Source organism: Camelus dromedarius, chromosome 30 (genome assembly GCF_036321535.1).
Source record: "Camelus dromedarius isolate mCamDro1 chromosome 30, mCamDro1.pat, whole genome shotgun sequence".
In the NCBI taxonomy this organism is placed as follows: Eukaryota; Metazoa; Chordata; class Mammalia; order Artiodactyla; family Camelidae; genus Camelus; species Camelus dromedarius.
The window spans coordinates 21,971,809-21,987,091 of NC_087465.1; the positions used below are offsets into that span (position 1 = coordinate 21,971,809).

The 15,283-nt window shown below is 37.2% G+C and overlaps 1 protein-coding gene across 1 annotated transcript in view; it reads right to left on the reverse strand.

Moving 5' to 3' along the window:
• The window catches only part of CNGB3 (cyclic nucleotide gated channel subunit beta 3), a 109,666-nt gene extending 99,026 nt beyond the window's left edge, over positions 1-10,640 (reverse strand). Inside the window, exons 1-2 of the mRNA XM_010979349.3 lie at positions 10,530-10,640; positions 6,853-6,934 (exon numbers count right to left, since the gene is read on the reverse strand). Of these exons, the coding sequence (XP_010977651.3) occupies positions 6,853-6,934; positions 10,530-10,640 (193 nt within the window). The remainder of the gene's footprint in view (positions 1-6,852; positions 6,935-10,529) is intronic.
• Between the last annotated feature and the right edge of the window lie 4,643 nt (positions 10,641-15,283).

Genomic DNA, 15,283 nt, shown 5'->3' on the forward strand with positions numbered 1-15,283 from the left:
TCCATCTAAGGTAGCTTTGGTGCTGTGTCGGGATCAAGGAAATCCTGCCTTCTCTCCGTGTCATGCTTAGTTTCAGGGACTTTTTTGTTGGAGTTAATTCATCTAGAAAACACATTTTAGGTGCAGGTTTTAAGGAATGTGGTGGTGGGTTGCTGGTGTTGGGCACCAAGGAGAGAGCTTTAATCCTTACGTCACTAATCTCTGGGTGACTGGGGATAAGTCGCTTTCCTGTAACAGTTTCCTCATCCATAAAATGAGAAACACTTTTGTCATGGGGATTTCTGTGAGGATTAGATAAAGACTCCAAGAAAATGCAATGTAAACACAAAATGTTCCACTAGCCAGACTGGGGTAAATTAAAATTATCTTTTTTTCCCCCCCAAAAAGGGATATAGTAACTCTTTTAGGTCTGCACAGCATTGATGTATGTGGCACATTCAGGAGCTTCTATTTCCTTAAAAAGGTTGCAAGGATCAGGAAAGAAAGCAAGATGGAATTTCCTACAAATCAGCTCAGCTTTAGCAGAAAGAAGCCGAAAAACAGAATTTGATGTAATTGAGTTGTGCAAATATTTTATTACGTAAACTACAAAAAATATATATATATATAGCCGAAACACTCACTGTATCCACATTAGAGTCTCAAGATTTTAGTTTAAAAAAGTAGGTGGAAACTGAGGAATTTTTTTTTAAATGAAGGTACTAGGGATTGAACCCAGGACCTCATGCATGCTAAGGATGCGCTCTACCACTAAGCTATACCCTCCCACCTAAAACTGGGGAATTCTTTCAGTCTCGTCTTCTATTTGGTATTTAAAAGAGTATGCGATCTAGCCCTAACTTCTCCTTTTAGCTGACATGCTTTCTCCATCTCTACTGCATCACAAGCAGAAATGGTAACTGGTTGTGCACCCAACTGGGTGCCTGATCGGGGGGAGGCAGCCCGCCCACAGCAGGCTGGTGACCATGGCGGTGGTATGAAGGCTCTGCCCAGCGGCAACAGTGGTTGTTATCTAAGTCAGGCAGGCTGCTCTTTCTGGAATTTGGACCTGGAAGTTAGTAGATGGGAGTGAGAGGAGTCCAGAGCAGATATGCGTAGCAGTCACTAGAAATGAAGCCATGTTGACTGTGAGCAAGAATCAGAGGAAGTAAGTAGCTCCCAGGGATGCCTCTGTCCCCCGAACGGCTTTTCAGGTCCAGTTACCTGCAGGTTTTCTTACGATGAGCCCCTGATGCTGGAAGTGCCTTGATTATGTCTCTGTCCTTTGCCAAACCAGTGTGGTTGGGAATTTTCTTCATCATTTCAAACTCTGAAGCATAATTATATTTATCTTTTTTCTAGACTAAGTTTTCAGAAATTTCACATGCCAGGCTTATTCATTTCTCATTCCTTTTGTTCATCATCACATTCGATGTCATTTTTAGGGGGTATAGCTCAGTGGTAGAGCATTTGACTGCATCATATTAGATAACATTTTTGAAAGAGTATTTCTCATTGAGTTCTTTTTGAAAAAATTTTATCCCTACCTACAATGACTTTAAAAAATTATAATTATTATTTTTAAAACTGAAGTATATAGTCTCATTGTATCTTATATAAGACTATTCCTTTCTGGATGAAGCAAAGAAATATGCTTTGAGTAATTTTGATTAAAAAGTTTCATTTGTTTATTTGTTTTTTGTGGTTGTAGTTTCTGTATTCCTACCTTATCCTTTGGCTGATGGACTGGCCCACAGTCACAGAGAGTGGACCATACTCCTGAAATTAGCCACAGTAGTACCTCTCATGCCTGCCTGTCGAACTATGGTTGATGCTACATAGGGAAGCCTTTGCTGATTCCTGTAAATTAAACTTCAGTGGACAGTCTGGCTATTTTCTTATTCCATACAAAACAAATTAAATTGTCTAAGCTGATTGTTGCTGCCAAGGACTAAAGAGTGGTTTCCTGCTTAAACAAGCTTCCCCTTCCTTTTTTTCTTTTCTGACTATATTTTAAAAATTAATAGACTTTATTTTTTGGAGCAGTTTTAGCCCCAGAGCAGGTTTTAGCTCTCTGGATTTCTGTTCAAACTCATTGCTGGCTGAGAAGCAGGCTAGGTCAGATTTTGGATAGATGGGATGAGATGCCTCTGCAGACCCAGGACTGTCCTGGACCTGGAAACCTGGGATCTTGGCTGTAGAGAGCTGTTTGGCCCAGGAGGTCCAGAGCGAACCCCATCCTTGCAGTCTGATGGCAACACAATCTGGGATGGAGGTCATGAGCGAAGAGGAAGGGGAGAGTAAGGATAACCAAAAACATCTTGTCTCGGGCCATCACTGTTCACAGGTTTGAACAACAGGGACTACCTACACGTGGTTGGTTAGAGGCCGCAGAAGGGTAGTATGGGCGAAATTTGACAAGAATTCAGCTTTGCTTTCCGTGATTTAAAAAAGGGAATATTTAAACAATATGAAGTCAACATTTAAAAACCGGGAAATCTCATGTTAAAATTTGTCTTGGCAGTCTCTCCAGACTGAGGATGGGATGTCCGGGAGCACTTGACTCTTACCCCACACGGAAGCGATTGGCCAGGGCTCAGTGGCCTCTGGGCTCTTCAGACGGGGCGTCCAGGACCCTCATTTATGCTTTCTGACCTCTATCAGCCCTGGAGTTTACCAACCTCCACGCTAAATGCTTTACATGTAGTAATTAAATTCATCCCCACAACCTAGTGATGTCAATATTATCCTTATTTTGTATGTGAGTGAGATGAGATGCAGAGATGTCTTGACTGAGGTCACACAAAACCAGTAAGCAGCAGAGTTAGAATTTGAATTCTGGGGCATCAAACTCTAAAATCAATGCTCCTTGTAGTGTGAAATACTGCATTTAGTGTGAATTACATGATTGCTTGGACTAAAACTTAATTTCATTATTTTTATTGTGACTTTTTAAAGTCTGGGGCATTTTAAAGCCATATACGTTAGTTTTCTATTGCTGTAGCAGATTATCACAAATTTAATAGCTTAACGAAACAGATACATTCATTTGTAGTTCTGTAAATCAGAAGTCTAAGATAAGCGTGAAGGAAAGTGTTCCTTCTGGAGGTTTTAGGAGACAATCTGTTTCCTGATCTTTTCCAGCCTATAGGGGTTGCCTGCATTCATTGGTTCATGGTTCCCTTCCCCATCCTCAGACTGCATCAATGCAGCCACATCATTTCATCTCCTTCTTCTGCTTTTGAACCTCTTGCCTCCCACTTATAATGACCCTGTGACTACACTGAGGCCCCCTAACCCAGAATAATCTTCCCATCTCCAGATACTTAATAACATTAGCAATTTTTTAATAAGTAAGTTAACCTATTCATAGATTTCGGGGGTGGGGGTGTAGATGTCTTTGAGGGGGCATTATTCAGCCTGCCACACCATCCTAGCTGTGCGTACCTACTTCGATCCATTTCTGCAAAAATAGAGTCACTTTACGACCTCATAAATCACTAGGTAAGTCATCTAGATATCCTCTGCTGGCACCAAAACATTGGTTTAAAGAAGCATTTCATGTAATGTAAGAAAAGCGAAGCCTAAGAAAGATGATTGTAATCAAAAGAGGACTTTAGTAAGTTATCTTTATTTGAATCCAAAATGTGTTGCGTTCTTCATTTCCTCGGCAGATATAAATTAAAGCAAGCTCTGCAGAAGATAAGAGTTCTATAATCAGAAATCCACATCTGCAGATATTATGACATTGCACCTGGGTGTTTTGAAGTGAAGACGCAAAAATACCAAGCACGTATATGAGGCTATCTTTAAACACTAATAATTTTGCTTTTGCTTTTTCAAAACAAAATCTCTTAAATGTGACTGTTATGCGTAGTAAAGTTTTTGAAGACATGCTAAGTCTGCAGATTTAAATGAAACTATTTTTTTTCCCTTCCCACTCAAATAGCTCCTCAGTTAAATGGAGCTTCCACGAAAGAGTTTTTTTTTTATTACCAGCCTTGAAAAATTAAGCTAACAAATACACTTTGAAAAAAGTATAACGGGAAGAAGAATGAACTTGTAATTCCAAAGACGTGATCTTTGGTTTCATGCCATTAAGGTTGTATTTGTATGTGAGAACTGTAGATTTAAAACCATCACTATCATACAATAACTCAGAGTAAATCAGAATTATAGTTTGAATTATCTAGACAATTCTGTGGGTTTTTTTCTTCCCTCAGCTTATGTAGATTTGATTTCTACTGTACGAGGTTTCTCTCTTCCTCAGTACTTCCATTTGTTAACCACAGTTCATGTCAATAACACACCTTTTTTTTTTTTTTTTTGTTATATCCTCCGTTTATTAGCCTGACTATTTGTGTAAGTTTTATACATGGGAACTTTTATCAGAAATGGAGCATTAATGATTATTAAATTCTTCCCTCTTTCAGTGACACATCATAGTAAATATTTTAAATCAGATAATTTAACAATTGAAGGACGTAGCTTAAGTAATCAGCTAGGAGGTTCTATTAAGCTGCATTATGCTGAAAACCTTATTGCAGAACATTCACTCCCCTCCCCCTATCCCTTTGGATAGTAACGGCTGACTCTCTGGAAGATACTGTGTCTTCTTGGCTAAGATGAAAATGCAAAAGAAGGATGGTGTAGAAAACAGCTGATCTGTCCAGGAACAAGGACGTATTCTCTACATTCTGATCAGAATAGTAAAAACCCAGAGCTGTTCTTCAGAATGAAGAAGTAAATAAATAAATAAAATCAAGAAAGCTAAAGTGAATTTTCTCCCTTTGATTTTCTTTTTTCTTTTTTTTAATGTATTGTTGAAAATGGATAAGGAGGAGATCATAAAAAAATAGACATAAGAATCCATTACCAAAAATAGATCTTTATCCTTGTAATGTTTTCCTCCTAACTGGGAACATATTATCTTCCTCCCGTTATTCAAGATTATTCTACATTTTTCTGTTAAACTGCTATTTCTTCAAGTGAGTCCTTTGTTTTTCTCTTAAATAGGAGCAGTCAAGTATAATGACAGTAGAACCATTTCTTCAGCTTTTGACTGTGGGCATATGTCTTTTGAGGAATTTGTTTACTTACAGTCTTTCTTGTGATTTGCTTTTTTATTTACAATCTTGCTTCTAATTTTCGTGTATTTCTTATTTTGCTTCCTTAGAGATAGAAATTTTGGGTACTGAAAGCTCATTTGTGCCTCAGCTCAAAAATTTGTTCTAGTAAAAATAGAAAGTCATTAAAAATTATCACACAGACTTTTGTCTAGTAGATGAAAATCAGAAACATTTACTCCAGTTTTATAACAATAATATTTTTTTAATTGAAGTGTAGTCAATTTACAATGCTGTGTTAATTTCTGATGTACAGCATAGTGATTCAGTTATACCTATATATGTATTTTTTTCATATTCTTTTTCATTATAGGCCATTACAAGGTATTGAATATAGTTCCCTGTGCTCTACAGTAGGACCTTGCTGTTTCTCTATTTTATATATAACGGTTAGTATCTACAAATCCTGGGCTCCCAATTTGTCCCTCCCTACCTCCTTTCCCTCTTCGTAACCATGAGTTTGTTTTCTATGTCTGTGAGTCTGTTTCTGTTTTGTAAATAAGTTCATTTGTGTCTTTGGTTTTTGTTTTGTTTTGTTTTGTTTTTTTAGATTCCACATATTAGTGATATCATGACATTTTTCTCTCCTTCTGGATTCCTTCACTTTGTGTGATGATCTCCAGGTCAATCCACGGATAACAATAATTTCATTTTCATTTTTTAACAACAGCATACTCTGTTCTAGGGATTCCTCTGTCGTTTTTGTGTTTTCTTGGTGACAGTGTGGTGTTCATACTGGAGAGAAATAGGATAGAAGACCTAGAAAAAGGGGCTGGGGATAGATTTTAGTAGATCCTATAAAGTCAGGTGGAGTAATTTAGATTTTGTCCTGCAGTCAATATTGAGGTGCTGAAGGTTCTTTAGCAGAGACTAGCAGAGACGTGAGATTGAAATTGCTTAATGGAAAGTAAACTGCTAAACGGTTAGGGCTGGAAGAAAAGGGGAGAGACTGAGTGAAACAGAGTCCTAACCACAAGAGATCACTTAGAGCCCGGGAGCAGCGTAGGCATGAGTTACTAATAAGGATCGTATTGGTGGTGGGATTGGAAAGGAATGAAGTGGGTGTGAGGGCCATTATGAAAGGAGATTTGAGGACTAATTTCCTTTATAGGACAACCTAGATAGAGGAATAAAACATGAATTAGGTTTTGAGCTTGGGAGCCTGAAAAAGAGTGACAGGACTAGGAATAGAAATAAATCAGGGAAGGGAGCTTATGTGAAGGGGACGATAAGGGAATTCAATTTTAGACATGCTGTCTTTGGGATGGCAGCAGAACATACAGGGACATTTGTCCAGAGATTACTTGAAAATATTGGACAGGTTATTAAAAAAGAAATTGGTCTGCTATGGATTTGGAATCATCGATGTAGAAATTAGTATGGTAGCCTTGGGAGTAGATGAGCTTTCTAATGGAGAGAGTTTAAAGGGAGAAGAGGAGAGGTGTGGGCAGAAAACCTTTAAACACATATAATCCACGTTTATTTTTATTGTTTGTATAACCTTTCTCTGAAATTACATTGTTCATTATATGCTAATGTTAACACAAACTTGGCCCATATTGGTAGGTGATAAAAAAAATCTATTGAATAAAAGTGATTGAATAAAGAAATATTCAGATATTCAAATAGTCTCAAATGTGACCCTAGGTGACTTACCTAGTCAAAGACAGGTGTTTCATTAGACAATACATTTCAGAGAAATACACATTCTACTTTTTAGTTTTTTCCTACAGTTTTGGGTTCTGACCTTGGATTTTGGTGTGTGACTCTTCAGATGAGACTGGAGGCATCTCGGTTTCGAGAGATTTCTTTTCATTTTTGTTTTCTCCCTTTGAGGAAAAAAAATATAGAGATTGTATCTGTGAATTTACATAAAAATGAAGTTGAACATAAAATATAACACAGAGGTTTTGAGTCACTCATCAAGCCAATCATTAAAATTGATCATTTGTGTATAATGTACTAAAAATGAAAATCTTTGCACTTGAATGAGTGCTCTTGGCTCTACTATTGAATAATCAACCCCGACCTGCACAGTTTTCTGGCGAGAGGCATTCTCTGTTTTTGTCAGTGTGGCTGCTGCGACTCCCTGGCACGTGTTCCTCCCAGTTCTGGTTCTCACTTCCCGCAGCCCTAGCATTGCTCCCCGACTAGGTTTTTAACAATAGACCTTAAAATGATGGAGAGAGGAAAGGACTTTAGTGCCTTTACTCATAGCTCTCTTCTTTTTTCTCTCCATGATTTCATTCACCTGTACCTCATCATCTGTCTGAACATCTAAGCTTCCCTTTGAAATGTAGGTTTAGCTCAGTGGATGTGGCCACTGTATACCTGAAGACTTTCCTACGGGGACAGAGTAAAACAGGATACGAGGCTAGGACATGGAAAGACTGGCCTCCATGCTGCTCACAGTCTAGTCCGGGGAACAGACACACAAAATGCAACTGACATGAAATGCTATAGAGGTGATGATTAAATGTCTGTAGAGGACAGAGGTGGGGCATAAAGGTGGAGTTGAAGGGAAGGAGAAGGAAGTGACGGGGGAGGGTATAATTCAGTGATAGAGTGCATGCTTAGCATGGACAAGGTCCTGGGTTCAATCCCTTGTGCCTCTGTTAAATATAAAAACAAACAAACCTAATTACCTCCTCCCCTAAAAATTTTTCAGAAAATATTTCAAAAAAGGAAGTGACTCTTGAATTCACAACTCAAGATGAAGTTTTTGTCTTCTAGATGGACAAGGCATGGAAAATAATCCAGACACAGGATGCACATTTAGCAAAAGCCTAAGCTGTGACTGTACATGGGTGAAGGGGAGACTACAGACATGCTTGGAAGGGAAAAGATGTGAGAAGACAAGGCTAATGAAGAAGGAAGGGAGGAGGATCTTGAGAGTCCTGTAAGTCTGGATAGGGAGTTTGGCATTAATTATAGATACTGTATGTCAGGAACATATTAAACTGAAAAGCCAATTAATCAGATGATTTAATTGGAGCCTTACAGTAACCAGATGTGTTAGACGAGGCAGCTATTATTATTCTTATGTTGTTGAACAGGAAATTGATTAGGTGGCTAGAAAAGTATGGATCTCTGGATATATTAGAACTAGTGATACAGCCTTCTGATTTCAGTGAAGCACTTTTGCGTCATGTTATGATGTTATCCACAGATACTTCCATCACAGTTTTATGTGTATGTAAATGCAGATTTATGTGAATAGTGTCTTATCCTGGAGTGTGAGAGAGAGTTTGGATTAGTCTGAGTTGGTACTTCTTGATTTAATGGTTATTGACAAACCTGAATTACTTCTGATATTCTGGTTTGAGAATTAACTGTTTAAATGATACTTAAAAATGCAATATAAATTGATTTATTCATTCCTGCATATTTTCTTGTAAGATTCAAATAATCTATTTGTGTTTCAAAAGCATGTTGTTTAAATGTCATTTTAAAAGGTTATATTCTGTAGAGGAAAATAGTTTTAACTTGGTGTCACTTTTGGTATTTAGCATATTTGAAACTGGAGAAAAACTATTTTTCCTTTACTCACGTTACTGGAAAAAATCGATGCAAATAATTCTCCAAATGTGACTTTCAAGATATGTGATGCCAGTAGACTTCTTGACTGATGTCCATAAATTACGGCGTCAGAATGGCGTGGGATATAGCCAAGAGTTGCTCTACCCATGTCTAATCTGAGTGCCTCTCCAGTATTCATGTTTCTAAAGGAAGACAACGCTTTAAGGAGTTTCTGCTCTTTTTACCTTCTATCTAACATCCCTTTATCCTGTGGCTAAAGAGTTGGAAAAGCTGATTCAACTAATATTCCTCCTGTTTTGAAGTGACATCACCTAGCGATTTAGCGCTCAGTTGCTGAAGTCAGTTAGACCAGGGATCCAACCCAGGCTCTGCAATTTGCTAGTTGTGTGTAAGCAGCAAATTTTTAACAGGACCTCTGGTTATTGTGAGGATTCAGTACAGCAGTGCTTGGAAAGGGACAGCTCCTTGCCTGGCACATAGTAACTCCTGTTAGCTGTTACATTCTCCAAGAGAACAACGTATTAGCTATTTTTATGTGCTCCGTGGGAAAATAGTCATGACTGGCAAGGGTTAAACATCACTGTAGTGACTTTTCCAGAGAAAAACCCAACAAGGCTAGCTGAAGGGAAGTCCTCAGCTCAACACTGGTGATATTCTTTAAGTTTTAAAACATGTAAATAACTTTTAAAGTGTCAGATTATTCATTTTGACGTAAGAATTAGGAAGAAGTCGAGGGCACTCTCATCAAGCCATGCTAAACACATTCCCCACATCTCCTCTCCACTGCAAAAACAGTCAACATTGATCGGAAAAGGAAGGCAGATTTTCCAAGGCTAGAATTAAGTAATCTCAATATTTTTTACACTCCAGGCTAATTTAAATCTGAATCATCAGAGCATGCTATTCTAGCCCCTGAGGGACACTCTTGCTTAGATTTGATATCTTTCATTCAACTCTTTTAGATGAGGAGATAATTGTTGCTCTAGAAACCTTATGTAGTGCTTTTGGTTAAATCTAGTGAGTAATTCATGAAAATTGTTCTATAAATAGTTGTAAGCAAATATTGATCATGTAATTATCACTTGGACTTAAATCTGTCGTAAGAACACAAATTATTAAATGTTTAAAAAACCCCACAAATTATTAATGATGATAAGTATTGCCACTTAGGAAGTCCCTGCTAGATGCTTTATCTACACTGTCTTTAGTTTGTATAACAAGTGTTGTCTTCATTTTATAGAGGACCAGACTTAGGACCTAACAAAAGATTTGCCTAGAGCAGGGTTCCTCCACTTTGACAAAACTGAAATTTTAAACTGGATAATTGTATGTTGTGAAGGGCTGTCCTGAACATTCTAGGACATTTAGCAGCACCTCTGTTCTTTACCCTTTAGATGCCAGTAGCTTCCCTGTCCTTGACCTGTGACAACTCAAAGTATCTTCAGACATTGCCCGTTGTCCCAAGTGCAAACTGCCCCCCGCTGAGAACTCCTGGTCTAGAGAGATTACTGTTACAACGTAGTTTGCTAAGACCAGGATATTTGACGTTCTCTGTTAAAACTAGATCACATAACCTGTTTAATCCTTGAGAAAATATTTCATTTTGGTTGATGGCAGAAGTGAAAATCAGCAAAAAACAGTCTTACTTAGCTTTTCCAAATCATATTAGAATCTTTTAAGTATCTATTAAGCAATAATGCAACTATGTACAGTGTATATAAAATGATGGGGATAAACCCCAATGGGAAACAGTCCATAACTGTTGGTAGCAGATGGTAGGAGGTAAAGCTGTGGAGCAGCCACATGTCACAGTGTTTATGAAAATCCATCACCAGACAAGAAACAAGGAGAATCAAGGCTGATTTAGGAACGGAGGGAGCCTACCTGTGTCGTGGGTCGCGGCGGCTCACTGCGCGTGCCAGGGCCTCGTTTGTTTTCATCATTCTCTTCACTTGGCTTCACCTTGTTGAATTTTATTGTCAGCGATTTCAGCATCTCTGAGGTGGTTCTGAAAACTTCTATTTTTATAACTCTGTGTCTCTCTCGAGAGAAATGTACTTTGCTTTGCTTTTCATTAGGAGACAAGCCAATTAGTCAGTTTAATCAGGATTTTGTTCTGGTTAATTCCTCCAGGCAACTCTCTGACTGGTCAGAGCTTTGGCTTAAAAGCAGCAAATTACTTCTGCCTGGACAATCTGAATTCTGTTTATGAACTTTGGAGAGTCAGAAATGCCCCTGTGAATAATTTATAGGTGAGGATTAAACAAAAGTTTTTGATTTGAATTGTTTAAATGATTGTTTAAGTGTGATCACATTGTCCGTTGTTTCCTTTCTTTCCTTCTTTCTCTCTTTCCTTCTTTCTCTCTCTCTTTCTTTCTTTCTCTCTCTCTCTCTCTCTTTCTTTCTTTCTTTCTTTCTTTCTTTCTTTCTTTCTTTCTTTCTTTTCTTCTTTCTTTTCTTTCTTCCTTTCTTTCTCTCTCTTTTTTCTTCCTTCCTTCCTTCCTCCTTCTTTCTTTCTAATTTTTGTCAGTAATACATGAAAATAATTTTAAAAAAAAGTACCTAAGGGCTTAAGTAACCCTTCCAAAGTCCTCATCTCTAGTTCTGCACTGTGAAGTAACTACTCTTACCTTTTTCAGTTTTTTAGTGATCCTGTTTTTTAAAATTAGTATTTTATAATTTGATTAGCTTAATTAAATTCTTAGAAAATATAATGAAAAATGAGACATACTGCTTCCCACTCCCAGTAGCTCAAGCATCTATCTCAGATTTATAATGATGATCACGTTAGAATTAAGCAAAGAGAGTGTCTTAGTTTGCTCGGGCTACCATCACAGAGCACCACAGACAGGGAGGCTTAAACAGCTTTCATTTATTTCCTCACAGTTCTGGAGGCTGCATGTCTGAGACCAGGTGTCAACATGGTTGGCGTCTTCTGAAGACTGTGAGTAAAGGCACGGGAGCAAGTCTCTGTCCTTGGCTCTTAGAAGGTCATCCTCTCCCTGTGTCCTCACAGTGTCTGCGCTCTGTGCATGCCTGTGTCCAAATTCCCTCTTCTAATAAGGACACCCTTTATATTAGATTAAGGCCCACTTCACTGACCTCATTTTACTTTACCTATTTAAAGACCCTACCTCCAGATACGGTCACAGTTTGAGGCATGGCAGGGATTAGAACTGCAACATGAATTTTTGAGGGGACACTATTCAGCCCATAAGAAAGAGACGTATGTTTGATGAACATCACTTTAGAGGAAATGTATTTCATTGCTCAGGAGCAATTTATTCCAACATTTCTTACAAGTTTATTATTTTCTTACAAATGGCTGAAATATTCTGAAAGCTATATATGTGCTTCTTAGTTTTTCTAATAAGTCTTAATAACTCTATTGCATTATTAATTTCATAAATTGTAAAAAAAATGTATATTTCTCCAGCATGAATTTTTTTTTTTTTTCTGATTCACACCATTTAGCCAATAAGGCTAAAATCCTTGAAGGAGAACACCACACATCACTTATTTTATCCCCATGGAGCCTTTATATAGAATGGAAACTCAAGCCTCTGCTGAACAGAATTTAATTGAAAGCCCTTTAAGAGATCTGACAACTCTAGTCTTCACTTATACCTCTGCTTTAATTCAAAACTAATTAAATATATTACATTTGCAGCATTTAAATTTATGCATTTCTTCAATACGCGGCACCACAATGTGCCATTTCTTTAACTATTGTTTTTCTACATCTGTGTTGTCTCCCTAAATAGATCGAAAGGTCATTACCCTCAGAATCTTTGCTGTCACTTCTCCTAATTATCACCTTGTCATCTAATCCAGTATCCTTTCATTGTATGTGTACCATTTTAAACAGATGTGTAGAATATCCTGGTTAACAGGCAAATTGTGAAAGAAATATTAGAGTTTAAAAAAAAATATTAAGAGCTTTGAGAAACTCAAAATCTTGTAAAAGAGCCAAGTCACCAAAGTCTACATCAGAGGTCTATGAAACTGCAGTAATGAGCTCATCTCTTTCTTTTTTGGAAGTTCAAGATCAGGAGAGAAATAGAGGAAGGTGGGATCACCATCTCTAGGAGCACCATGGGACTCTCATTTCCATCCTGCTCGTGACATGTCTGCTACATGCAAGGAGACCGCAGTGGGAGACAGTATTTTGATGATTGAAATATAGGCGGTTATCATATCCATATTACATATGGGAGAGAATAGGACCCGAGATAACCCCTGACTGTCTGCACACCTTAGCTCTACATGCCCCCCAAACAGTAATATGATCGTTGGAATTGCTACTTTTTGTCACAAACTAAGTTATTCTTCACAACCCATCTCCTGGTACTCTAGGTCTAAACACACAAATAACTATAGACAACCAGTTCTTACCGTCAGTAGGTTTTTCTTGCAGAATATCTCAGAGACCCAGCTGGATTGTCAGGATTCAGTTCCTTCCACAGCACAGAATGGAAAGTCATGGTATTAGCCTTCAGCCATTTAGCTTTTTAAAAAATATCAACCATCTTTTAAAACACATAAAATAAGTATTTCAATTGCAAAAATTTGCTCTGCTCTTCCAAAAAGAATTGAAATAATTTACATAATAGAAAATGCTCTTTCCATGACATGAAAATACTTTTAAAGTGAGGTTTTGCTTACTGCATGGAGTTCCGAGGACTCCTGAAACATTAAAATACATTGAATTAATTAAATTTTACTTATTTCTCTGGTTAATAAACATTTTCTATAAACGTAAAAATGTTACTTGAAAAGAAATCCAGGATTGCAGGTGGGGACATAAAAATACTTGCCTATTTTGACAAGAAATTGTTAATGTTCAGTCCTATTTATTGGTGGACCTTTATTTCTTAATTTGCCTTATTTTAAAAAGTAAAATGGACTTAAAATACTTCATTCTTTCCCCAGCTTTATTGAGATATACTTGATATATCAGGTGTACAATATGATGATTTTATATTCTCATATTTTACACAATCTTTACTACAATAAAGTTAGACACCACATCCTTCACCTCACATGATTACTATTATGCTGTGTTGTATGGTGAGAACATTTAAGCTCTACTCTCACAGCGACTTAATAATTCAGTATTGTTACTTACCGTTACTTCTGCTGGTTATTTCTACATTGCTAAAAAAAGATCTGCTTATTCTTCTCTTTGTATGTGTGTAAATTTGGACCCCAAACCTGTGTGAGGCACAGGTTCAACATTAAGAATTGTTAAGGGGAACTTTGTTTTCCTACCCAGGGCTCAGACAAACTTCCCTAATACTCTGTGATGTTGGATTGATTATTTTTTCAGTCCCCTAAGGATGCTTTTTTTTTTTTTTTTTTTAGGAGGTCTTGTCTTTGTTTTTGTTTTTAGTGGGAACACTTTTGTTGTGTGAGTCCCAATGAAAACCAGAGCATTTCAGCACCAAGACCACCCACCACATCCCCCACACCAAGGGCAGCCTGAGTTAACTCATCAAATACTTCTTTCCTCTATATTTTTGCAACCTAGGGATTTCCTTAAGGTAAGAGTTATGCATTTTGAAGTATATTATAGAAAAAATACACAGGAAAAAATTTTTTAAAAGAAATTAATTTTAGAATCAATCACTTCATGAAAAAGAAACTTGTATAATAAAACAACTTGATTGATTATGAATATAATCCAATTTGAATGTCCTAGAAATACAAAATTACTTATTTTTGTTCAAAAAAAGTTTGTTCTTTACTTTAAGAGGCAAAGTTTTCTTTTGGGTTACATTGTTACTTCAGAAATAATTCTGAATGAATTATCAAATATGTATGGAGTCATTTCAGATAATCTCAGATAATCTCAGATAACCACAGGCTTCTCAGATAATCTTCTAAGCCTACAGTTGATCATATTTTTGAGCTTAGGATATAAACATCAAAGCCAAGTCATGAGAAGCAAAGGTTAACAGCGAGTTTATGACTGATTCTTTCCCTTCCCAGGACCGTCAGAGGAATAAATGGCCACCCCAGACCTCCTCATAAGCCTTATCCTAGTATTTACCAGTTGAAAATTATCAAGGAATTCCCCGTATATGAAACGTATTTAATAGGACATTATTGGTCTGGCTAGATTGCTTATTGCAGATGAACCTGGGATGTGTGGATTTCTGGGGTGTGGCTGGCTGGAAATTGGGGAAGGGAGTAGCACGTAAGCTTTGTAAAGAAGTGTGAAGTGGAGATATCCTCAGACCAAACTGCCTTTCTTTCATGAGAAACGCTTTTTGCATATTATGCTTAAAGACTCCTTATACATCTGAAACCAAAATGTGCCAAAGTGCATGGAAAGTGGACAGTTTGGGATGCTGTGTCATAGTTTTGGGGTTTTCCCCAAAAGGATATTTTGTCTAAGTCTGTTAGTAGCCTGTATCTGCTGAATCATTAGTCACTTTTTTTTTAAATTGAATTATAGTCATTTAACTTAAAAAAAAATTTTTTTTAACATTCATTAGTCACGTTTGGTGCAAGGTAAGCTCTGTGGTTTTAGAGCATCTGCTTTGTCAATTAAACCCTTAGGATTTCATCACACATAACATAGACATTAATTTCAAGCATCTTTAAAAAAAATTTCTGTTATTTAAATTTTAATT